This window comes from Takifugu rubripes, chromosome 1 (assembly GCF_901000725.2).
Source record: "Takifugu rubripes chromosome 1, fTakRub1.2, whole genome shotgun sequence".
Lineage (NCBI taxonomy): Eukaryota > Metazoa > Chordata > Actinopteri > Tetraodontiformes > Tetraodontidae > Takifugu > Takifugu rubripes.
In genome coordinates, this window is record NC_042285.1 from 2,584,595 (window position 1) to 2,610,942 (window position 26,348).

General features: G+C 47.7%; 1 protein-coding gene across 2 annotated transcripts; it reads left to right on the forward strand.

The window, feature by feature from the left end:
- Positions 1 to 243: 243 nt before the first annotated feature.
- On the forward strand, positions 244 to 26,315 carry srcap (Snf2-related CREBBP activator protein). Of its 2 annotated transcripts, XM_011610912.2 has the most exons (34): positions 244 to 487; positions 1,909 to 1,982; positions 2,270 to 5,295; positions 5,847 to 6,107; positions 6,337 to 6,522; positions 6,620 to 6,760; positions 6,841 to 7,033; positions 7,583 to 7,752; positions 8,464 to 8,548; positions 8,682 to 8,771; positions 8,864 to 9,037; positions 9,120 to 9,346; positions 9,503 to 9,680; positions 9,828 to 9,964; positions 10,098 to 10,267; positions 10,620 to 10,949; positions 11,051 to 11,237; positions 11,358 to 11,527; positions 11,741 to 11,889; positions 12,022 to 12,237; positions 12,384 to 12,548; positions 12,709 to 12,858; positions 13,000 to 13,326; positions 13,559 to 13,725; positions 13,991 to 14,304; positions 14,394 to 14,596; positions 14,770 to 14,939; positions 15,033 to 15,229; positions 15,487 to 15,601; positions 16,189 to 16,314; positions 16,544 to 16,720; positions 20,191 to 20,274; positions 20,488 to 22,498; positions 22,577 to 26,315. In XM_011610912.2, the coding sequence occupies exons 3-34, from the start codon at positions 2,506 to 2,508 to the stop codon at positions 24,880 to 24,882; spliced, it is 12,366 nt and encodes a 4,121-aa protein (XP_011609214.2). In that variant the 5' UTR covers positions 244 to 487; positions 1,909 to 1,982; positions 2,270 to 2,505; the 3' UTR covers positions 24,883 to 26,315. The 2 variants fall into 2 exon arrangements, with proteins under 2 accessions (XP_011609214.2, XP_011609167.2); XM_011610865.2 differs by having other exon boundaries at positions 20,488 to 26,315.
- Positions 26,316 to 26,348: the final 33 nt, after the last annotated feature.

The following is a 26,348-nucleotide window of genomic DNA, read 5'->3' on the forward strand; positions in this document are numbered from 1 at the left end:
ACCATGCGATTCCTTGTTAACGGAAGGATGAATTAAACGAATGGGCTCTATAAATGCAGGAGACAGAGGCGATACGGTGGTTGTACAAATTAAACTAATCGTGGCGAGCTCTGTATTGTTCAATTACTTTTAAAAATAATAATGAAATAACATTACTACCAAATACGACTCGAAGGGCTGATTTTTTTTTTAACTACCGCGCCGCATTGTGATCTCGCGAGATTTGGCGGTGTTCTGCACTTTGTCAGCAGCAGCGCTTCTCCACCATTTCGCTGCGTAAAGTCTCCTCCCCGCGACCGCTACATTCTGCGCCGAAACCCAGTCTCTCCCGGTCCGTATTTTAACTTCTTCCCACAGACCTAGATGTACCTCGTTGGGTACCGGGAGACAGTTTGGATTACTGGCATTGTGGATTGAGTACGATTTTACGCGGATGGCGACTCCTTCAACGAGAATTTAGTAAAAGAAAATTGGTCGGAAATTTCAGGTAGGTGGGAACTTAAGATGGCGGCCTTGGGAGGGAGGGGGCAAGGAGGAAGTTAAAGGGGAATTGAGGGGGGGTTCTGGTAACCGAAAGGACACAATCAGGTTGGGTTGTGCAGGATGGTATATATTAGTAGACGACGTCTAGTTTGTTCAGCACTCACATTGACAGGGTATGGATAGCGAGATATAAAAATAACCGAATCAACACCATTTACATTTAGTTTGATAAATCCCAGATGAGACACCGTTTCCACAACTGTCGCTTCTAAAGAGCCGATCGTGGGCAAGTACGGGACCCCCTTTACCCCCCGTGTAATCGTTGCAAAATGTATATGAAACTTTGAAACATTTCCCATATGGTCTATTATGTGTTGAGACGTATAATAATACGCGCGGATACCTTCAAACGAAATTATTTTATCAAATTAAATTTTGTAGAAAAAAAGATTTGACCCCACGCAATGACGTCACGAGCGATTGTCCCCCGCCACTCCATGCAGAAGCGGGTTTTAATGCGACTTTTCGTGTGTTTTTGTCTGGTAGCGAAATAACTTATGGTGTCATCGCATCGACATAAATGGGCTTCTCTTGGTCTAAATCACTATTACATAACTGCGGGTGGGATGAGGCGACTGCGCATCAAATAAACGCACCCTACCAACTCTTGTCCTTAGCTAGTTAGCTGGCTTTTCTTCAGTGCCACCCAAGCAGTGTTTTGTTGAAGCTAATGCGGGCTAGCTAACCTCAGCAGCCCCATTATGGAGCATTTAATCGCGCCGCTTCTGTGAAAACCGTGATGTGGAGGCGCAGGCAGCGTTGCCTCAGCCGGATAGAAAGGAAAAGTCGGGAGTTGTTTCATCTTTTCGTTCACCGCGCACACATAAGTCGCGAATAAAGATCGTTAATACGATTACCAACAAGTATGCTCGGCCACCGTGGATGGTTGTAAAATATATTCACATTTATTAAAAAAAACAAAACAACAACCAACAAAACAATAATGAATGACTGGAGGGCCGCGCGCTCGGTCACCGGCTTGTACCTCTGGAGCGCGTGCTGCAGGATCGCTAACGTCTTCCTGTAGGCGACTGCAGCAAATGCAAGCTGGAGCTGGCCAATGGTGCTGCACAGTTGCTGTTGCTCCGCCGGGCATTTTTATGAGTGCTGCAGATACTCCCACTGAAACCCCAGCGAAGATGCCAACAGTTGTCATGACCGCGCTTGGCTAGCCTTAGCTGCTGATGCTCACCAAGTGACGTGCTCCTCATCGTTGGCCGGACTATGATATTAGTGTTAACTTGAACATATGCCGCTCCTTACCTTAATGTGTGTACGGAATGGAGTGTCCTACGGGGCAAGTCTGTTTCAACCTTTAATTTCACTTTTGAGTTAACCGTCTTTTTCTGATGTTGATTTCTTTAGAATATGTGGAGAGGACCCTAATTTCAGCATCCTGGAAGTAGAAAACACAGATCTGTGTCTCACACCACAGACAGGTGAGGCGCTTCAAGTCAAGAGTTCGTACAAAATGTGATATTATGAATCAGAGCTCGTGGTAATTCTGTTGTTTTGGTTGGATGATCAATAGGCAGTAAGTAAAATACAGCATTTAGGTTGTTTTTTTTTTATTTGAAAGCAATAGATATAATGAATCACCTCCAATAGTTTTTGCTTGTTCGTGCAAAGTTTTTCTCTTTAATAAACTTGGTCCTTTTAATGCATGAAAATCAGCATCTTGGCCCAGAGGTTGTTTTTTTTTTCTAAAAACCTTTGTCATCCGCAGGTGCAGTGTGTAGCCAGAGGAATACAGAGGAAAGACGCTCTGGGGAGGAGGCGGTGCGGCAGCGTGCACCTCCGGCTGTGGATGAGCTGGGTGTCGACCCCCAGGCTGCACAGAATGTGGCTGGGGAGTCACCTCGGCATGCACCGCAGCCGGTCACAGCTGCCCCCCACACAGCTCCTCCATTCTGTCCGTCCAGTGTGCCATTGTCAGACAGCCAGGACAAGACATTCTTTAGCATGGAGAAGTCCTCTCCAGTCAACTTGCCGGAGACTCTCCCTATCTGCAGTAACACCTCTCAGGACAGCATCTCAGAAGACGTTCCCGCTGAAGAGAGTGTCCGCGTTCCGACATCCTTGCCAACGTCCCTCAATGAGGACTGTAGCTCCTCCTCAGAGATGCAAAAGCTGTCATCCCCTCATGGCCATCCTGTCTCAGCTATACAGAATGACAGCACAGCGGAGGAGATGCATTATAGGTCACAAACTCATAACGAGAAATGGCACTCAGATCGTGAAACAAACCAGAGATCAAACAAACCAAGCCGAGAAGGCACCGGACTTCTGGATGTTACAGGCTCAGAGGAGAAACAGGCCGACGTGTTGGAATATAAAACCGGGACTGCTCCAACCATTGAACCTGGCAAAAATGAGCACAAAGTTGAACCTGTACGCCATGAATCGCACTCTCAAATCAGTGTCACAGCCTCATCTTTATCTGTCCAACAATCGAGTTTTGACACCACAGGACCTGGGATTATGGGGTCATCTGACCGGGGTGAAAATCAAACCAGCCAAACGGGTCAGCCAGACGCTGCGGAGCAGACGGGTATTCACCAGGACTCGACATCACCTGTCCTCGCTTCAGCCCTTCCTGACAAGAGGACTAAACAAACTGACACATCACAACCTAAAACTGAGGAAATCTCAAATGATGCCAAAGACGCACAGAAAACGAACTCTTTGGAATCAGTCGAGAAGTTTGCGAATAATAAAGAGCTCGCAGACACTTCTGGTCAAGAACACCAACTTCCTTCATCTGAAACACTTGCGGTTCCAACGGCAGGGGAGTTGCTAAGAGGATTATACACTTCTGGAAGCAGAGAGTCACTGTCCAGCAGCGCAACTGGCAAAGATGACGGCAAAGTTCAAGGGAGCAGCAGATTGCCAGGAGGAGAGCAGATGGAGAGAAGTTTAGGGACAGAGAAACCCGAAATGGTCATCTTCTGCGCTTCGACGGAGAGTTCCTCTAAACCCTCTGCTGCCGTGCCTTCGTTTGACACAAGGGTCTCGCTGCAGACAGAAGAGGTTGTTGCTACAGATCCATCCGACCAAGTCCTGACGACAGAAACTCCGCTAACAACCGAGCTTGTGCATTCATCTCAAGAGATTGTGCTGGTCAGAGAGGATGCTAACATCAGCGGGGGTTGGTCCAACGTGCAGCTGAACCAGAGTTACCTCCTGCGAGAGGACGGTACCGTCTGCGAAGCTGCCATTTTCAGCTCTGAACTTTCTACCGCAGAACCAAAGCAGTACGAGGAAAGTTTCCCGACGGAAATTGAGTTACACTCCCAATCTGTGGAGGTATACCAGTTTTGCAGTCTGGTTGAGGAGGTTGCTGAGGAAACGGTCTGTGTCAGTAGCGCTGCACATGCACCCCATTCTCCTGGATACGAGGTAAACTTATTCAATGCATTATTAGAAAACTCAGAGGATTATCATGAAAAAGAAGACCTAGAGCCGCAGCGTAAACCCTCCTTAAACACAATTAATGAAGGCGACGCTGTCATCATTTCCCAGCATCCAGTACCCCTTTCCCACGATGCAGCTAAAGTTCAGCCTAGCTCTAACAGCAATTCCCACAATTTGTCCTCCAAAAACACTGTTGAGCCACATTTGGTGTTAGGCGTTAACCAAGACGTTGAAGCGGCTAACACAAGTGACGTGTGTTTCGTTGAAGTAGCAACGGCGTCGCCCTGCTCATTTACTGTCGAAAAACCCGATGCCGGTCCGGTCCCGCCTTGTTCGGAGATCACTCTTGCTGGCCAAAAGCAAACAGAAGGGAGAAGCTCGCCCTTATTTCAGACCGTTCTTCAAAAAAAGGATGCAGAAGCATCGGGTGGTATATTATCCCTCATACCTCCAGTGGTTACTGGTGAGGGGCTGGGCATGGAATCATCGATCGCCGTGTCGGTTCATGTCTCTCATGTCGAGCTCCAGCCCTCAGAACTGACTGTTTTAAGTGCCACAGAGACCGATTTGACCCCATCGCAGAGTATTGAGAATGTTGCTTTGTCAAGAGAACCCAAGCAAGAGTCTTCCCAACGCTCTAACATTTTAAATCCAAAGCTGCTCCTCCTCAAACAGGGAGAAACCTCTCTTCTGAAGCACCCATCCTCACTTTTAAAGAAAGTGACGGAGCAGCAGAATGTGGCAATCAGTCTGGCCACTGCACACAAATCTTGGCCTGGCACAGTGTCTAAGGAGTGCCTTCCCCAGATGGCCTCAGCAGCAGACGCTTCACGTGCATCTGCTGCTCTAACCAGTCAGAAAGATCAGAAGCAACGTCCCTTCGATACGCCTGCAGATCCATCTGTAAAAGTACAGTCAACCAGTTTGGGTAGTAATATCTCCCTTGTACCTGACCAGAGTACATCTTCAAGTAGCAAATTTGAAAAAGAGGCCTTAACTATTCCTAAAACATCAACCCCTGAGTCAGACGTTGCATCCCAAGATGTCATCGCCGCTGATGTCACCTCAGCCAGCATGCCTAATAAGGTTTATATGGTCCCAATCTCAGTGGAAGGTGGGAGGATTGTCATGTCATCTACCAGCCCCACTGAACCAGTCAACCAGTCTGAATCCCTTTACATGGAGGAAGAGAGTGAGGACATGGAGCAGGATGAACTGATGGATGAAAATGAGACGCAGGATGCAGAGGCGGGGCAGGTTAGCAGTGCAGAAGAAGCCAGTGATGAGGAACCTGACAAAACAGACTGTGAGATGACCACACCTGGTTTGCAATACAAGGTACTAACATTTCAACATGTTTAGGCTGACATTTAGAAGGATTCATATGGAAAAAGTAGTTTGGGAAGACAGTAGAGAGTCTGTTTTTAAGAAACTAACTGCAGTGGAGCATTTTAAACAGTTTTAAAAGCATTTGAAAAGTCATCCTTAAACTCTTGAATCAGATTTCAACTTTGAACTTGTCATTACACCCTAATCTTGAAGGTGGAAGACCGGTTATTTATTTTTACGGGCATAGACATCTACATCTTCAAGCCCTCTACACGTGGAATTTATGTATTGCATACATTCTATATATTCTTGACAAATTTATTTCCACAGATGTGTACATTGTCTAAATACACCCTAATTTTATCCCTACGTCTGCATGTAATTCATGTATATTGTGGTATTGCCATTTTGACTGTTTAGTGGCTACTGTTTTAGCCTGGCGGTGGCGTAAGTATTGTGCGTTATGGGCAGAGCAGCAAAGACAGTGTGTGGTGCTTGTCAGCTTGATGTTCATGAGAATTTTTAAAAATCTTTTTTTTTCTATATATTGTGGATTCCAGGTATGCCAATGGATAACAGACAGGGTCACTACCAGTTCTCCAGTCTCCCCATCCACCTCTTCACCCTACCTTAGTTCCTCCAGCACCGATTGGTCCACACCGCGGCGGGAAAGGTCCTCGCCACTCCGAGGCCCTCATGGAAAGTTTGTTTCTCCGTCCTCTTTGGGTGGCTACAGTTCCTCCTCTTCGCCGCCAGACCAGTCCTATCTACAGCGACCTCGTGGCGAGCGACACACAGACATGGCAGAGCTAGCTAAACATGTGCGTGAGAAAGTATTGATACTTTTTTTTTTTAATTCCACTAAATAAAAGGCAACCTGATTGCTTTGGTATGCTGACAGGACACTTAATTTAATAACGAATAATTGCCTTTTCAAATGTTTGATTTATTTTTAAGAGATATGATTTGTGTCTTTACTGGTCACCTTTTGTTGGAGCATTCTAGAAGGCATGGTAACAGAATTTACTGAATAGTTGTTGTGTTCCGTAGGAAGCAGACATTGAGCATCGGTCCCAGGCCCTGAAGCGAGAGGGCTTCTGGTCAACAAAGCGTCTCACTCGTCTTATGGAGCCACCCAGACCAAAAGTTCATTGGGACTACCTGTGTGAGGAGATGCAGTGGCTCTCTGCTGACTTTGCTCAGGAAAGGCGGTGGAAAAGAGGGGTAGCTCGAAAGGTACCTAAAATGTTGTTTACGAAGGAATTGGAGGAATCGGATTTAATGTATAGCTACAATATCACCCATAATGTATGCTGCGATATTCCTTTATTAGGTGGTGAGGATGGTGATGCGACACCACGAAGAGTTGAGGCAAAAAGAAGAAAAAGCCAAGAGGGATGAACATGCCAAAATCAGAAGAGTTGCCTCTTCTATTGCAAAGGAAGTGCGGGCTTTCTGGAGCAGTGTTGAGAAGGTAAAGCTAATTGACAATGTAGAGTTCAGTTTAGTAGCAGTCGTTGGAGCCTCAGGTGACGGGTCTTTTTGTTCTTGAAGGTGGTACAGTATAAACAGCAGTCAAGACTGGAAGAAAAGAGGAAAAAAGCACTGGACCTTCAATTAGATTTCATCGTTGGCCAGACAGAAAAATATTCTGATCTCCTCAGCAAGTCACTTGCACCCATTAAGCCTCCCGAAATTGTCCCGGTGACTCCCAAAAAATCTCTGCCAGCTGGCGTTGATGAGGATGGTGAGTTGTTTTGATCTTTTATGCAAATTAAAACTTGCGTCTTGTCCTGAAACTTGACATCCCTGTCTCCACGTGATAAAGTAGATCTGCTCTTAAAAAAGGATGTCGTCATGGCTACACACCTATGACTGAAGTGTTTGCCACGTAAACTAACAGAGAGCTCCTCTCCAGTGTGACAGTGAAGGCCATCTTAGCTTTGTAGGAGAGCAAACCACATTCTCATACTCCATGTGAATCCCCATGTCTCGATATTATTATTATTAATATTATATTAACCCAATATTGGTGACGGGCACGTCTTGTTAAACTCATCACGCTTGTCTCGTGCCCATGTTTAAAACTGTTATCTTATACTCAGTAGAGAATAATGGACAGATTATCCTCCTCTATGGACAGATGGATGCTTTGCTTTGACAAGGGAATGACAGTCTTGGCAGTAGGGTTGGAGTACATAATAATTATATTATCCCATATGCACCACATGTGATCAGAATTCAGGAAGTTTGTTCATAAAATTGGGCTTTTCAGTACAAGCATATCTTTTTACAGACAGAGATTTTGAGCCTCCCTGCGAGGAGGAGGATGATGAAGAAACCATCGAGGTGGAGGAGCAGCAGGATGGCAATGATGCCGAGAGCCACCAGAGGGAAATTGAACTGTTGAAGGAGGAAAGCCTTTTGCCTCTGGACCAGTTACTCAGCACCCTCAATTTGCCACAGGTGTAGCCTCAAACCCATCGCTGTCTTGGTTGTCTGTGAATTTAAAGTGTGTTTTTCACTGGGGGGGGAAGCGTAGACACTCTCAGGGTGTCACGTGGCTGCCAGTTCTTATCCAGACAATTGCATAGGATCTTACTTGGAATTATATTCCAACGTTTTAAAGAGGAGAGAAAAGAAATTGGCAAGTTTAAAAACATCAACTGATCACCACCTGATGGCTCTTGTACTGGATATGTGGGAGACTGCTGCGGCAGGACACCGGGTTTCCGTGTTTCAGTCCCACTGGAGGTCAGTCATAAGATGACCGAGGTAGACAGGACGTCTTGGTCTCGCTGGAGGTTGTTTCGCTGTGGGGGAAGGCTGGATTTTGGTGGCTGGCTGGCCATGGAGAGTACCGAGACGTGTGGAGTTCATATGAAGTCAATTTCAACATCCATCCATACATAAACATTAATGGCTGGATGTTAGTCCTCTGTGAAAATTGTAATTATGTAATGCTAATTGCTCACAGTACTGGAAAATCTCAAACTTGCCTTGAAAGTCTTTAAATTGGACCATCATACAAGTGTAAAACAAGCCATATTGTTTCGAATGAGTGCTTTCATTAAATTACTGAAACTGATGTTCTGTGACTGATCACGAAAATGTCGGATTGGACAGTCCTGGTTGGGAAATGCTTGTTTATAATCAGTGTCTCTGTGGAATATGCAGGAGTCGGGCTCAGAGGAAGAATGCTCTGAAGAATCCTCCTCATCACCAGGGGAGGATGCTGAGTTTAGTGCCAATGAAGAAGACGGTAAGATAAACCCCAAATTCATCATATGAAGAAAAAAATCTTATTCTGCAAATGCGTATTATCTTCCAGACGACCTATTTGTATTTATAACAGTAATGATCGTGGAATGAACAGTTTCTGTTCCCTTTTTAAGCTGAGGATGAGGAGGACACCATAGCTGCACAGGAGAAGGTGGAAGGAAATGTTGACCATGCAGAAGAACTGGATGACTTGGCCAAAGAGGGTAGATTGTATATTTTTTTTATTGTCTCAATAGAAAGTTTAATGATGGCAGTCCTGAAATCAGGAGCAGTAACTTTTTGCTTCTCTTTGTAGGCAACATGAGCGTCGAGGAGTTGCTAGAGAAATATAAAGGGGCGTATTCCTCGGACTTTGATATTCCTTCTGCATCTGGCTCGAAGGAGAGTTCTGATTTGGAGGTGTCTGGTGATGAGGAAGAGGAGACCGAAGAGGATGAGAGTGATGCAGCAAGCAACACATCCTCCTCAGGTACTGGCTGGTACCGTACATCATCTTTTTTTGTTTTACAAAGCAGTGCTTGATTCGTATAATGAAAGAACTCTGTTCTCAGATTCTTCGGGAGACAGTGCTGAAGACGACGACAGTGAGAAGGACATTGAGGAGAGTGAGGAAGAAGCTGAGAGTGATGACTGTGGAGATGAAGGTACAGAACTCTTGCTGAAGGAGGGAGACAACAGCCCACCTTCTTCCAGCTCACGGCCAAAGAAGGAGATCAGCCATATAGCTGCTACAGCTGAAAGCCTGCAGCCTAAAGGCTATACTTTGGCTACAACAAAGGTCAGTCTGAGCTATTATCATTCTGCATAAACCCAGACTGGCTTGCATTTACTTTGAATATCAGCCTAGTTCTGTCCTGATAAAACCCTACAGAAATAGTTGAATATTTGTTGTCCTGTTCTGAATAATGTTTTTCTTTATTTTAATCGTAAAAAGGTCAAAACCCCCATCCCATTTCTGCTTCATGGCACATTACGAGAATACCAACATATTGGGCTCGACTGGCTGGTCACCATGTATGAGAAAAAGCTTAATGGCATTCTGGCTGATGAGATGGGGCTGGGCAAGACCATCCAGACAATTGCTCTGCTTGCACATCTAGCCTGTGAAAAAGGTAGTTAACCTGGTCAGAAAACACACATTATTTTAACTGCCGTTTAAATGTAGCTTTGAGTCTTATTTGCTCATATATACCTTAAACTGAGTGGTGATGCTTTTAATTGAAATCCTGCTAAATACTCATTTGATCTAATGTGCTCAGGTAACTGGGGCCCTCATCTTATCATCGTCCCCACCAGTGTGATGTTAAACTGGGAGATGGAACTAAAACGCTGGTGTCCCGGCTTCAAAATTCTCACTTACTTTGGTAGCCAAAAGGAAAGAAAGCTAAAAAGACAGGTGATGGATGGTTTGGAAAAATACATCTGATTCTTCAGTTTTTAAATTTCCACAAATACTTTTTCTGCATGTAAAGAAATGTTAGGTCACGTTTTTAACGTTTTTGTTCTTTTCTATCCACATATTTTTATAGGGCTGGACGAAGCCCAATGCTTTCCATGTGTGCATCACTTCCTACAAGTTGGTTCTTCAGGATCACCAGGCTTTCAGGCGCAAGTCTTGGCGTTACCTGATCTTAGATGAGGCACAAAACATCAAGAACTTCAAGTCCCAACGCTGGCAAAGCCTTTTGAACTTCAATAGGTCAGTAGTAGTAGTCGTCTGTCACTGGATGATAACCATATTTGGCATTCAAGAGTATTCCCAAAATGCACAAAAATCAATGTGTAACAGAAGCCCGAGTAATTCTGGGTAAAGAAGACTTGCGAAGAAATAAATGAGTATTTAGCATTGAGGGTCTGGTCAAGCTGGTGGTGATTTCTTACTGTTCAGCAGTGCTACATTTAGCTGTTAAAACATCTGTATTTCAGACATAATAGGTTCAGACTGCAGGATTAAATGTTTGATATTAGCAGAAAACAATGTGACTAAATATGAATTTAATTCCACATAAGACATTTCCTTCAACTTCTATGCCGTCTTCTCCCAACTCCAGCCATCGACGTCTGCTGTTGACGGGCACGCCTCTCCAGAACAGCCTGATGGAGCTGTGGTCTCTCATGCACTTCCTCATGCCCCATGTTTTCCAGTCCCACCGGGAATTCAAAGAATGGTTTTCCAACCCATTGACAGGAATGATTGAGGGCAGTCAGGAGTACAATGAAGGCCTGGTTAAGAGGCTTCACAAGGTGTTGAGGCCTTTCCTGCTAAGGAGGATCAAGGTTGATGTAGAGAAACAGATGCCCAAGAAATACGAGCATGTCGTGCGTTGTCGCCTCTCCAAGAGACAACGGTTTCTCTATGATGACTTTATGGCCCAAGCTTCGTAAGTTAACAGACCGCTATATGGTCTCACGTGTCAGTTTATATTCTCTTCCTTATTTCTTAGAAACTTTTGCTTATTCCTCTTCTCCTTTTCATTCCAAGGACTCGGGAAACTCTTGCCAGCGGTCACTTCATGTCTGTCATTAACATCCTAATGCAGCTTCGCAAAGTGTGCAACCACCCCAATCTCTTCGACCCGCGACCCATCCAGTCTCCCTTCATCACGCAACCCATCGTTTTCCGTACAGCCTCCCTGGTGCAGGACGCCCTGGAGGTTCCTCCTATGAAGGTTAGATCATTTCAAGTGAAGGAAAAGTTGATTAGTTGCTTTCATAATTTCGGAGCTAAACTTAAATTTCACATGTTCTCATGAAACCGAAGAGACTAATGTATGTTTTTGCATCCTCAGCGTTGTGACCTTTCTATTTTTGACCTAATTGGTTTGGAGAGCCGCGTGTCCCGGTACCAGGCAGATGTCTTCCTGCCACGTCACAAGGTCAGCCGTCAACTTATCCAAGAGATTGTGGAATCACCTGAACCTCCACCTAGACCAAAGCCAGTCCGCATGAAGGTCAACAGGTACGCAGCACAGCTAATGAGTCAAATGTGGAAAACTAGAATTTCTGCTGAAATGGGGTATGCAATAACAAGTCATGTGATTTCTGTGTAATAGAGGATTTTATTTGGCTGAATATCTTTAATTCTGTGTTGCACTGATGCCCTCAGACATCCCAGACCTTTGTATCTGCATTTTGCTGGTAATACATTTGCATTTTTTTTTTTTTTTTTTAGGATGTTGCAGCCACTTCCCAAAGGTGATAACCGACCGGTGCTGCTAATGAACAAGCCTACTTGCTCCGTTCCTCCCGCAGCCCAGGCTTCCAAACCTGCAGTCACAGAAGTCCCCTCAGCTCCCGCACCCTCTCCTGTAGTGCAACAAGGTAATCAGCAAGTCTAATAACTTGCTGCAAACACAAGCATTTTAACAGTAACATGTTGATTTAAGTATACATATGAAGCAAATTCTGTTCTAATTATCCATTTATATGTTTGGTTCTTCTGGGTTCTTTTAGTGGTGTGCACAGTGGCAACCACGTCCGCTCCGCGTCCTATGCACCCCGCTCCTCAAACTGCAGTGAGACTCAGCACTCCAAAGCCCGTGCTAACTGTACGAGCTCCAACTGCGTCTTCCACTGCCTCTTCCACTGCCAGCAACCCCGCTCATCCGAATCCAACCCCCATGCCCCAGAGGGTTCTGCTCAGTCCAGATATGCAAGCAAGGCTGCCTTGTGAGTATACACTGATGTTCCTTTAATGATAAATAGCAGATTGAGAATGAATTGCAGGTGCTTGGTGGTTTTGCTTTTGCTTTTGTCTTGTCATTACTTGTAATCATCTTAACTTTGTTCTTCTTTTCTTTGTCTTACTGGCTCAGCTGGCGAGGTGGTCAGCATAGCACAGCTTGCCTCATTAGCTGGCCGGCCAGTGTCTTCGTGTCAGGGCAGTAAACCTGTAACTTTCCAGCTTCAGGGAAACAAGCTGACTCTGTCCGGAGCCCAGATTCATCAAGTCCCAGCAGCTGCTCCACGCCCAGTTCAAAGTTAGTGTTGGTCATTTATTATTATCAGCAGTGCATTGAAAAGACACAATGTGAAAATTAGGCTTCAGATAATTTCACCAGTTTGTGTAAAGACATCCATGTGCTGAGATGTCAGTGATTATAGATATGCTGATGTTGAGTCAATGGCATTACATTACAGGCAGCGTGATGCACCTGGTGTCCGCTGGGTCGCCACACCTTAATATCAGCCAGTCTGGTCCAGTCACGGCCCAGAACACTGCCATCGCAACCACTGTGACATCAAGCACCCTGTCTGTAAATCGAGTTGCTTACACCGCCCATACACAAGGTTTGGGGCTTTTTGCTATTGCTTTCCTTTTTGTAATCAGTTTTTCATTCAGGCGTTTAAATGAACCACTTAAATTTTATATATTTACATTGCTGTTACTAAGAACTTGTTTTAAGATGTGGTTGTTTCTGTTTTCATTAGCAACCTCCTCCATGATAAGCAGCCCTGGCATTGTGAAGATCGTTGTGCGTCAAACAGCAGGCAAGGACGGTGGGCCTGTGCCCACATTGGCAGTGGCCCCCTCCCCTCGCGTAGCTCCTCAAGTATCCCCTTCTCCCAACCCATACCTGAATACAACTCCTGTGAGAAACACAGCTCCGATCCAGATTGTCCAACGCACCCCTGGTCCTGCTACTGCCCACTATACTATAGCTCCCCCTGGAAAGTCTAACCCCACCCAGAGCCAGTCCCAACCCCCTCGCCCTATCCTCAAAGTAGTACAAGCTCCTTCAAATGCAGAGCAGTCAGGTAAGAAAGGGGCATGGCTTGATCTTCTCTGCACATCTTATTTTTAAGAAGTTGCTCTTCTTTGACTCAAAGTTAGTGTCTTACACCTTCTCAATAATGTTTAATTTTGTTTGATGCTGTGCTTCAGTGAATAATGTAGAGAATTGTCAGGCTTTTCTTTTGCTTTTCTCATGGCGAATTCATACATATCAGAGACTTAACTACTACTTTTTTGTCGTGATTCTACCTTCAGCTCCAGCTCAGGCACAGCCCACATCCTCGACGTCTTCAGCCACACCACAAGACAAAAGTAGCAGTGAGCCTCCAACAACTTCAAAGTTGAAACCTTGCGCAAGTGCAAAGGCAAACGCGGCACCCAGGAAGATGCTCCGTCCTCCACCTCGCTCCCCTTTCTACATGGTAAGCATGTTGTACCCGATAATACCACTAAAAACAGGTTTTATTAAACCTTAGACGGGATTGCTCATTACACATTTTGGAGAAATCTAATTTTGGGTCCAATAAATCCATCTCATAGTATTAACAGCACAATCATTACTCTGTAGTCAGCTTCTAATTGAATTTCAAATATGTGTTGAAATTAAACTAAGAATTATTTTTTACTTTAGGCCAGTTTTAGATAGCAGCTTTTCTCCATGCTAATGTTAATTTTTCTAAATAACAGTCTGGCCTGGCTGATGGCCTAAAAAAGCAGCACGACAGTCGATTGGACTTCATCTTTGGAGTCAACGAGCGCCACTGTGGAGCAAAGCCTGTGTATGGCCTGGAAGTTTTGAACTTCCTGACTTTCCTCCCCGGTCCATGTCCCGAGCCAGCTGCCCAGACATCTCTCGGGGCCTGGGGCCGCTCAGGCCAAAGCAGCTGCCTGTACGCACAGTGGCCAAACAAAAACAACCATTGGTTTCAGTGTACAGCTGTAAAAGAAGGCATCCATAGCATTGAGGACAGGCTGGAGCAGCTCAGTGACATCACAGACAGGTAGAGGACACACAGACCTGTTTTCCTACGTTTACACTGAATCCTCGTTGAAGCGAAACGGTTTGAAGCTTACGTGGTGTTCGTTTTAGGTTTACATTTGTGATTCCCCCTGTGGAGGCTCCTCCCATCTCAATGCACTCTTGCCACCCCCCTCCTTCTCTGAGCCACAAGGAGGCTACCTTTACCTCAGAGCTCGCCACTGAGGTTGCACCACTTATTCGCTCTCTGCACCATATCCACTGTAGCATGAGGACCCAGTTCCCAGATCTGAGGCTAATCGAATACGATTGTGGTAAGATGCTTTTTACCTGCACGTTGTAATCCAAATTTAAGTGTATTTGACCTGTATGTTAGAGATCATTCTCAACATGCCCATCGATTCAAAAGGTATTCCAGCACCTTATTTTCCAGGTTATTATTGGCACTTTTGCAGCTGTTTTTCTTTTGCAATCCTTTTGTGTGCAGGTAAGCTACAAACTCTCCACACCCTGTTGCGAAAGCTGAAGATCGGAGGCCACAGAGTTTTGATTTTCACTCAGATGACTCGAATGTTGGATGTCCTCGAGCAGTTCCTCAACTACCACGGACACATCTACCTTCGTCTGGATGGCAACACCCGTGTGGAACAGAGACAGGTTAGCTCTGACGGGCTGGCTATCAAATTTGACCTGCCCGGGGTTGTTTCTCCATCTGTGTTTACTCCGTGCACCTTCTCTCCTCCCCATCAGGCCCTCATGGAACGTTTCAATGCAGATCAGCGTATTTTCTGCTTCATTTTGTCAACGCGCAGTGGAGGCGTAGGGGTCAACCTGACTGGCGCCGACACTGTAATATTCTACGACAGCGACTGGAATCCCACAATGGATGCTCAGGCACAAGATCGCTGCCATAGAATTGGCCAAACTAGAGACGTCCACATCTACAGGTAACTGTAAATGTTCTAGAGTTATCACATTTGAGATGGTAGAATGAAGCTCAAATGTCTGTTATGAAATAATATTTTAAAAGTTGATTAGATGTATATTTATTCGAAAATCAAATTAAATAGGAATGCACTTTATATTGCACTTCTAAATAAACTGCTTGAGGATCAACATATATCCTCACTAATTAAAGTTACTTTTGTATGTTATTTTTGTTACTTATGTATGTTTTCATCAACTGCTTAATTTATGTCTTTAGGCTGATCAGTGAACGCACAGTGGAGGAAAACATTTTGAAGAAAGCTAATCAGAAGAGGATGCTGGGAGATATGGCTATTGAAGGCGGGAATTTCACCACAGCCTTTTTCAAACAGGTATTATTTATAGTGATAAGAATTGATTTTTAAGTCCTGAGACCATATTCAAGGATTTTATTAGCTAACAAAAAGTCATTTACCACTGTGTTTGGTTTAGTTTTTATCTCTCCAATCATGACAAGTTTATCAGTATTTTCATGATTGACACTATTCATGTAATCCAGTTGTTTACAGAAAGACACACATTGTGCTTATTTTACCCTTTAATCCATATTTATTTGGTGACAAATGGATTCTGCTTGTGTTTGGGGGTTAAATCAGTCACGTTATTTTAATTAAGCATCATTTAATACTCTGCTAAATTGCAATATTGGCAACATTGCAGTTACTGCATCAGACATGTGTTCCCCCCTCTCACTATGAAACACATCTCTATTAGTCCTTTGATTTATAGGATGAAAAAACCTGATCAAGACTCAATATTGTTCCAGCATTTATGTCTGAATTCATCTTTCAGTTTTAAACATGATTCTTGTTTCTAATCAACAATATTCACATTAAGTATGTAACTATATCCTCTCTTATTGACTACTGAGAGGAATCTTCTTGTCCTGAATGTGTCTTATTTTCACTTTGTGTCTCAGCAAACTATCCGCGAGCTCTTTGATATGAATGATGGGGAGAAGAAGGAGATGGCTGTGGAGGTCTCTGTGCCTCAAGCAGAGGAGGAGGAAACTGTCAACAAGCAGAGTACCACCATCCTCGAGCAGGTTCGCCAAAGACAGAAGCACCCACCTTTTTTCTTTCACTTCAGTCCTTAACTAAATTATCTCACGTAATTATTTTTTGGTTTTATTACTCTGCTTTTAAAAGATTTTAAGAATCATCAGACATTTGCGTCTCTCTGCTATTAAACGTCTAGAATAACTGCCAGTATCACAGAAGCTTTGGTGCAGCATATCACAGCGGATGATTTCTGAGACTGTGTGTTTGACGCAGGCCTTGTGTCGGGCTGAGGACGAGGAGGACATTGTGGCAGCCTCTCAGGCCAAAGCCGAGCAGGTAGCAGAACTGGCAGAGTTCAACGAAAACATACCGTTGGATGACGGTGGAGAGCAGGAAGAAGTGGAGGAGCTGTCCAAGGCGGAACAGGAAATAGCTGCTCTGGTGGAACAGGTGAGTCATTCAACAATATTGTTGAATTGTTACATTATTGTTTTTAAATATAAAGTAATTGATTTGTGGCGGCGCGAGCACATCGCGAGGCCCGGCGTCTCTCCAGTTTTTGCAAAATTGCAGTGATTTACCTGCTCTTCGCTAGTCTGTTCATACAGAACAGCCTCGGGTTCACATCCTACACCCGTGAACGACTCCTGGATATTAGATCGCAATGCCAGGAAACTTTTATCACCGATCTTCAACTCATCCCTGAGATCTCCAGGACGCCGGAGGCTACGCACTTTACCCGGCCGGGCGGAAGTGCTCGCAGGCGGCGTCGAGATCGTAAACAAAGGAGGGGGAAGCGCGGAGGGCTAAGAGCGAAGCTAAGGCTAACACCGCATCGGCTCTCTCTTCCCAGCATTTTCCTCGCCAACGTACGGTCTTTGGTAAACAAAATGGATGAATTACGTCTCCGACTCAACCACAGTAAGAGACTCTCGGACTGCAATGCCATGATTCTCACGGAAACTTGGCTAAACAGTGGCATACCGGACACAGCCATCGGGCTAACCGGGCGCTCCACACATCGGGCAGACAGAACAGCTGACGACTCCGGTAAGACCAGAGGTGGGGGGCTATGCATCTACATCAACAAGACCTGGTGCACCGACTCCGCTACTCTGAGGAGACACTGCTCAGCCAACGTGGAGTTTTTAATGGTTAAATGTAGACCGTTTTATCTGCCTCGGGAATTCACATCCGTCATCATAACAGCAGCTTACATTCCCCCGGATGCTAATGCCACTCTTGCGATGAATGAACTTCATGCGGCTATTAGCCAACAACAGTCCGCCCACCCGGAGGCTGCATTTATTGTTGCGGGTGACTTCAATCATTCAAACTTAAAAACTGTTCTTCCAAAATTCCACCAACATGTTTCCTGCAATACAAGAGGAAACAAAACTCTGGACCATGTCTACACAAACATGGCTGGTGCCTATACGGCAACACCCCTCCCCCACCTAGGACAATCAGACCACCTTTCTTTGTTCCTCACCCCCAAGTACTCACCCCTCATCAACCGCGTCAGGCCATCAATGAAGACCATCAAGGTGTGGCCGGCAGGAGCAGACTCCGTACTCCAGGACAGGTTTCAACACACGGACTGGAGTATGTTTACGCCCCAGGGCAGCTGTGGCTCACACACACACACCGACATTGACAATTTCACCTCCACTGTTCTGGACCACATCACCACCACCATCGACAGCATAACCACCACAAAGCGGATCACCACATACCCCAATCAGAAGCCATGGATGAACAAGGAGGTGCGGCTCCTGCTGAAGGTGCGCAACACCGCCTTCAGATCAGGAGAAGCCCAGGCCTACAGCACAGCCAGGGCTAACCTGAGGAGGGGCATCAAAAAGGCCAAGCACACCTACAAACGCAAGATTGAGGGTCACTTTTCCAGCTCTGACCCCAGGCGTATGTGGCAAGGCATCCAGGCCATCACCGACTACAAACCCAACAACTCCAGCCCCACAGTCATGGACACCACCTTCCTGAACGAGCTTAATACCTTCTATGCTCGCTTCGAAAAGGACGACAAGGACACTGCCACTAGGACCCCTCTCCCAGCAGACCACCAACCCATCACACTATCATCTACCGCCGTCTACACAGCCCTCAGCCGGATCAATCCACGCAAGGCTGCTGGTCCTGATGGCATCCCTGGACGTGTGCTCAGGGCATGCGCAGAACAGCTCGCCGGGATTTTTACGGACATCTTCAATCTGTCCCTCGCCCACGCAGTGGTCCCGTCTTGCTTCAAGGCCACAACTATCGTCCCAGTTCCGAAGCATTCCAGACCAACCTGCCTCAATGACTACCGCCCGGTAGCACTCACCCCCATCATTATGAAGTGCTTCGAGCGACTGGTCCTGGCTCACCTGAAGGACTGCCTCCCAACCACACTCGATCCACACCAGTTTGCCTACCGCAGCAACAGGAGCATAGATGATGCAGTCTCCATAGCACTGCACTCTGTGCTCACACACCTGGACAACACGAACACTTATGCACGATTGCTGTTTGCTGACTTCAGCTCAGCTTTCAACACCGTCGTCCCCTCCAAGCTGATCACCAAACTCGGAGACCTGGGCATCAACCCCTCCCTCTGCAACTGGACTCTGGACTTCCTGACCGACAGACCACAGCGTGTTAGGTCAGGTCACAGCTGCTCCACCACCATCACACTCAGCACCGGTGTGCCACAAGGCTGTGTGCTGAGCCCGTTCCTCTACTCTCTATTCACCCACGACTGCAGACCTGTACATGGATCCAACTCCATCATCAAGTTTGCAGACGACACAACGGTGATCGGTCTCATCAGCAACAACGACGAGACAGCCTACAGAGAGGAGGTAGAGCGCCTGACCACATGGTGCGCTAACAATAACTTGGTCCTCAACACCAGCAAGACCAAGGAGCTCATCGTGGACTTCAGGAAAGCAAGAGGAGGCACACAGGACCCCATCCACATCAACGGGATGGCCGTCGAGCGTGTCTCCAGCTTCAAGTTCCTGGGGACCCACATCTCAGAGGACCTGTCCTGGACCACAAACACCTCCAGCATCATCAAGAAGGCTCACCAGCGCCTCTTCTTCCTGAGGACACTGAGGAAGAACCAGCTATCCTCGGCTGTCCTGGTGAACTTCTATCGCTGTGCGATAGAAAGCATCCTGACCAACTGCGTGTCAGTCTGGTATGGAAGCTGCACTATCGCTGAGCACAAGGCCTTGCAGAGGGTGGTGAAAACTGCCCAACGCATCACAAGGACTACACTCCCTGCCATCGGAGATGTCCAGAGGAAGCGCTGCCTGCATCGAGCACGCAGCATACTCAAGGACTCCTCCCACCCCGCCCACAGACTATTTTCCCTCCTGCCCTCTGGGAGGCGCTACAGAACCCTCAGGACTCGGACCAGTAGACTGAGGAACAGCTTCTTCCCCAGAGCGGTGTCCCTGTTGAACTCCTGCTGACCCTTACACACTCCACACCTCACTACACTACAGCAGTTTACACAACAACTCACTAGCTTAGTAACCAATGTAGCTACTGTTTAAACCTGTCCTGCGCACTCATGCACTTTATCATCTGTATCTGTATACACGTAATTTATAATTTGCACATCTCCTCTATCTTATGTAAATAGCTAAATAGCTCCTGCACTTATAGTCCAAGGCATTTAATGTAAACACCATCTGTAAAATATGTTTATAGCACAACCCGGTAAACAATTGTAAAATAACCGCCATACTGTATTTATTAAGTTATTATCCTCACTTGCTGCTTCTTTTGCACTTCTGGTTAGATGCTAAACTGCATTTTGTTGCTCTGTACCTGTACATGTGCAATAACAATAAAGTTGAATCTAATTGATTTGGATCATAACAAGAAACAACTCTTCTTCTTTTCTCTAGCTAACCCCCATTGAACGTTATGCCATGAACTTCCTAGAAGCCTCATTAGAAGACGTGTGCAAAGAGGAACTGAAACAAGCCGAGGTAACGCATTGTTTTGACTTCACTCTACTTCTCCTTTGTATGTTTACTTTGAACTGTAATAAATCCTGTGCCTGTGTGGGTTTTCAAGCCTCAGCGACTTGCAGTTTATCAGTAATGTCTGCTCTGTAATTCATATTACAGTAACTGTGTTCTCCTGCATCACCACAAAAGCAAAATGCATGAAATTCTCCTCTCCTGCCATTGTCTGTTCAGGAGCAAGTGGAGGCTGCCAGGAAAGGCTTGGACCAGGCCAAAGAGGAGGGTCTAAAGCTTCACGCGTCATCTGATGACGATGACAACGACTTTTTGTCACCTCCGGCGTCTGCAGAGCCTGTCCATCCAACTCCAGCCAGACGCGGCCGTAAACCCAAAGACAAGAACAAGATTGTCGCCTCAACCAGGATGAGTGGACGTCTACGCGGAGCTTCACCGGAAACTGAACCGGAGCCAACACCACCCAGAGAAGTGCCTGACAGACTCCGCTTAGGGCTACGAGGAAGAGGAGCTGCCAAAGACGGTAGCACTGTCTCCACCAGCCCGTCCTGCACAGACCAATACAAAACCCCTGTATCAAGCAGGCTCCAGGATTCCTCCAGATCATCATCTACAGCCTCATCTCCTGCCAATGATCACCCCGTCACTAAATCCAAGACTTTAACAAACCGCTCCCACACCAGTCCCATGCCTTCCCCCCCGCTTGCCTCCATCTCCCCCACTGCAGGGAAGTATTATAGTTCTGGAGAGACGGACAGTAAGAATTCCAAACTGGACAGAGAGGAGGACCAGCGGGGGAGCGAGAGGAGGGTGTCCGAGTCATCGGTAGAGTCCAGCTGTCTCGTGGACAATCACACCAAGGATGATGACGTTAAAGACCACAGCGCCATGTCTCCACCTTCTACTTGTTCCCGATCACCTCGAAAGCGTCAGTCGGCCGATAACGAAGTCTTGAGGGGCTTGGTTGAAGATTCCCCCTCAGCCAAAGTCCTGAGAAAACTTCCAGGAAGGCTCGTCACTGTGGTGGAGGAGAAAGAGCCCAGAAAAAGGAGGCGGCGAGGAAGCGGAACGGGAGGTGAAGCTTCGATGGAGGAAGCACCTGTAGAAGACGCTGCAGGATTGATGGAGGAATCAAACAAAGGAAACGTGTCACTGAGCGCTGAAGGGAAATCCAAGGATGCCATTAACTCCCCTAAGGGCCAAGACTCCAACCAACCCACACAACTACTGCCTGTCAGAAGTTATCCTCCATATTCACCACCCCATCTTTCCCCTGACATGCCGGTGCTGAGAAATCTTCCCGTACGGCGCCGGTTGGAAACCGAGTCCCGAATGGCTGCTCAGCTGGGAGAACAGCAGCAGCAGATGGGCCGAGGACGGGGGAGCAGCCAGCCCAGAAAAATGGATACACCCCCTGGAAAAGACACTTCATCCTCTACAGATTCTAATGTGAATTCTCCTGTGGCACCAGTGAAAAGAAAGAGGGGCAGGCCCCCTAAAAACCCGCCTGCGTTAACCCAGTCTGACAAAACCGTGGCTCCTCCCACTCAACCTCCAAAACCAGGCGAGGAAATCAGCCCCACCCAACCTCCGAAACGCAAGAGGGGCCGACCGCGCTCCACACCCCTGCCAGAAAATGTTCTCTCTGCATCAAAAGTTCACCCCAGCACGGCACAAACAATGCCAACCCCCCACAAACCCGAGACCCCTGGAGGTCCGACTACAAGTGAGAGCTGGCCGTCTGCAGAAGCAAAGGAAGCGGACGCTAAGACTGAAATCTCAGCCCCGTCTCCAAACCCAGCTCAAGCTATTATAACGTCAGACCAGACCTCCACAGCGGTCCCAGTTCTATCCCAAGACGCACTACAACCTGATGACAATTCCTCCATAGCTGCAAAAACAACTATTCCAGTTCCTGCTACAGATCAGAGCCATTCTTCCACATCAGTTGTCCGCAGTAATGTTCCAGCACTTCTGCCTGCCACCCCCACACCTGGGGTCTCCAAACCCTCCTCGCCTCCCGTCGAACAAGCCCCAATTGTGTCCCAAACGGTGAAAACAGGACCAGAATCTATCCAAACTGTGACAGACGCCACCCCAGCACCCCCCACCCCAGCGTCTGTGTCTCCCTCTAAGACGCAGACATCAATCACGGTTCCTGACATTCTCCCATCAGTTAGCACCACCGATGCATCACTGCCACAACCATCTGCTAGAACCTCAGCACCAGGTGAGAGTAGTGACAAGGCGCCATCTCCAGCTAAATGTCATCCCTCACCTGCCTCTGCTACTTTATTCTGTCCCTCAGCTGAGACTCAAATGTCCTGTGCCACAGACATGAGAACAGGCTCAGCCTCATTGGAACAGGTGTCCATTTCTGCTCCAGCTGCTGTCCCCCAAACGGCTAAAGCCTCAAGCCTTCCTCCTGCTTCTACACAGGCAACCTTAACATGTGGCCCCGCGGCAGCAGGTGCATCACAACCACCTTCCACGTCACGTCCCACCGTGTCTGACTCCTCTACAGCATCAACCAGCTCAGCTGCCATGGTTACATCTCCATCCTCTCCAATGGAAGCATCTCCAAAGGTGTCCACTGAAGTGGTCTCGGCAACATTGGTTGAAATAGCGGCAGAGACCCCAGAAGAGAGCGTTTCAGTGACTGGAACCCCTCCCAGTGTGACTCCCATGAACAGGATGGAAACAGTTACTGTAACTACGTCGCCTGCACCAGAGGCACAGGCATCATCTCGAGAAGCTCCTGAACACTACACCACCTCAGCAACTCCCTCCACAAACGTGGGAGAGGCCGTCACGGTCCTGCAGTCGGCGTCAACATCTGAGCCTGTCGCAGGGGCATCATCCCCAGAGAGATCAGTCAGAGGCACCGACGTGGTCACGAGTACCCAACTACCCACAACCAAAGCCTCTGCAGTGTCGGCTCCTTCAACGGTTCCTCAAGGCCTTTCAGCCAGTAGTGTTTGTCCAGAGGAGTCCACACCGTCCCTGATGGACGGCCTTCACCGTGGCTGTAGTGTTTCAGCCGAGGAAGAGGAAGCTTTGGAGCTTCACCCCGACAGAGAAACCGAGATGGAGGGAGGCGCTGAGGAGACCAAAGCGCAAACCTGTGAAGATGATGACAAAAGCAAGCCGCAGTCTAAGAGAAGAAGAGTTGGGAGTTCTTCTGAGAGCAAAGAGCCTGAAAAGGAAGATGTCCAGTGTCTAGCGGCCTCTCAAACGGAACCAAAGCAGATGTTTGTGGAGCAAAGTGAAGAACAGAAACACCCAATTCAAAAAAGGCCCCTGAGCCGCCAGAGTAGCCAAGAGTCTGCTCGTTCGTCTTCGCCGTCGTCGGGCTGCTCTACATCAACCCTCACTCGGCAGGCTCACCACAAAAAGACGTATGAACATAGACTTCCGAGCAAGAAGAGGCGAATAGATGTCACCTCGGAGAAAGCCACGGATGAGAATCGGGAAGAGCGAGCGGAGGGCGCAGAAGGCGGCAGCCAAAAGGAATGCTGCGCCGCTGCTTCCAGGAGGAGGTGCTCCAGGTCCTCATCTTCATCCTCGGACTCGGACGACGGCGAGGGCAGAAAGGAGCACCGGTCGACTCGCTCCTCCAAGCACAGGCAGCAACCTCAGGAGACGGAGAAGGGAAGCGGCCATCAAGGAAAGAAACGTACCCACAGCTCCGAGATGAATGCCTCGAACAACACGTCCACGGCTGGCGAGTCCGGCAGCGACACGTCTTCGGCGAGGATCACCAGGAAGTTCGCAGGATCTCAGGTGTCGCAAGGCGGAAAAGCATCGGCAAACAGCGCACCCTCTTTGCCTCCCGAGCCCGAGGTTCTGGGGAAGAGGTGTTCGGCTCTGAACGCAGCAGCCAAACTACAAGCAATGAAAGGCAGGGTGGACACGCCCGGCCACACCCCTCGCAAAGACCCGGGCGCCAAGGCCGCCGGGACCTCCCCCGGCTCTTCCTCTGACAGGAACCAAAAGGCGAAGAGCAAAAGTACGCCCGCCACTCCGCAGACCAACGCCGTAAACAACAACAAGAGCAACGGCAGCAAACCATCAGCGCCCAATCAGACGAGCCGCTCTGCGTCCCGCTCCACCCGCCAGTGCCCGGGTTCTCTGGTCCCGCCCATGGACTTGGAGTACAAGAGGTCCAAACCGGAGGAGAAGGAGAGACGGGGAAGGAAGTCGTTCGGAGGGAAGGAAGGCGAGGCGGAGACCCACTCCTCGTCCCGCGGCCACAGCGCCTGCAGCAGCATGAGCAGCGACGGCGAGGGCGACGGCGGGCGCAGCAGCCGCAGCCGCAGCAGTAGCAACAGCAGCCAGCGCACCCACAGCATCAGCTCCCAGAACACGGAGCACCGGGAGTCCCGGGCCGCGTCCTCGGGCAGCGAGCGCAGCTCGGAACAGACGCGGATGGGCCGGCGCCGGGACAGCAGGTGGTCCCACAGGCTCTCGCAGGAGGCGTCCAGCAGCTCCGGGGCCGAGGGGACGCCCGACAGGGTGCTGCGCAGCGTCGCGGCCCTCGCCGCCGTGCACGCTCGCTCGCCGGCGGAAAGCACACGCTCCTCTTCTGGTCAGCACCGCCTCAACAAAACATGAGGGGAGGGGGGGGTGGAAGGGTGTCGCAGGGCCGCCGTGAGACCAGGTCACGACCTTCTGCGTTGCCGGCGCTCTGAAGAACGCCAGAGAGGCGCAGAGTGCTGCACACGCCAGGGACCTTCCCGCCTGTTGGGGGGCCCTCTCCGATTCCAAACGGGAGCTCGCCCCCCCCCTCACCCGCTCGGCTGCTGTCAGCTGAGGGAAGGCTCAGGGATGCCTGACTGGAGGTAGGAAAAAAAAATAAAAATATATATCTATGTATCTGGTGCCGTCATTATGCCTCCATAAACAAACGGTGTAGTGGATCATTTATCCACTGGAACTTGGGCGGTGGGGAGGGAGGGAGGGGGGGGGGCAAAGCCTAATCAAGTTGACATAATGTACTGTAATCATTAAAGCCTGGAACACTCAGATCTATGTCAACATGGATTCTTCAGCGCCCTCTTGTCAGGGTCATTAATTACGTCATTTGTGTGACATTTAAAACTCTCGAGTGACCAGTTGTGTCGTAAGTTGGAGGTTTTAACGAGTCTGGTTTTGGAAGTTTTGTCAGCTGTCCTGATTATTCTTTCTTTGTAGTCAGTTGATAAGTTATGCATATTTTATTATTTGTTCCATGGTATTAGGAGGAGAACCGATCTTTCAATGTGACCTTTGCTGCACTATGCTGGAGCTTGTCTTTACTCGGGCCCTTTCTTCAGTTTCATGTCAACTTCTGTTAATTGGATCCTTCTTTTTTTTTTTTCTTAAAATCCAGCATTTGCACATAATGTGATTCTGTGGCCCTCCGCTTCTGAGTTGATCGTGGTGTCGCGTTCGACCTCAATGAATTGGTATTAACTGAATTTTGTGTCTTTGCTGCACACCAGAGCTGGAGCAGGAAAGCAAAAGGCTTTTTCTTTTTTGCATTTTCCTGATCTTCCCAGTTTGTTACAGTCCTGTCTTGATGGTGAAAGGGCGAGTTAATGTCATTAAAGAGTGCCTCTCTGGCCAAATGGGTTTAAACCTCAGATTGCCTTCAGAAGCACCCGAAGCTTCTTATTTATGAAAAGCCAAACACAAAGACACTCCCTGGGGAAACAAAAAGTCAAGAAAGGCGCCCTGTCTGCATCTGAAGCCAGTCCCATTTTATTTCTCACCCAAATTTGTCACCGTCTCTGTCGCCTTTTGATGAAAAAGCCTGGACACGAATAAGGACAAACTCTGGAGAAGCTCCACGTGATTAAATTGTCACTTTTGGACTTGTTGAATCTGCTCTGAGCAAAGGTGATCTTTGGGGTTGGGTGGGGGCGTAGTTCATGGTGATGGTCTTTTTTTTTTTTTTCTTTTTTGCCCGATTTGTTTCTTTGTTTGCATTCCTTTGATCCCTTGTAATTCCACATTGTTTTACTTGAAAAACTACAGCAATTACAGTTGAATAAAAAGACCAAAAACTAGCTGCTGTCTTCATTGTTGATGCGGACGAC

What these genes read in the sequence shown, in the direction of transcription:
- srcap (XM_011610865.2), top strand. Translation starts at nt 2,506, where the DNA reads ATGGAGAAGTCCTCTCCAGTCAACTTGCCGGAGACTCTCCCTATCTGC. An exon ending in TGGAGGTTCCTCCTATGAAG is followed by an intron (nt 11,238 to 11,357) that starts GTTAGATCATTT and finishes TTGCATCCTCAG; the next exon opens with CGTTGTGACCTTTCTATTTT. An exon ending in CCACAGCCTTTTTCAAACAG is followed by an intron (nt 15,602 to 16,188) that starts GTATTATTTATA and finishes TTTGTGTCTCAG; the next exon opens with CAAACTATCCGCGAGCTCTT.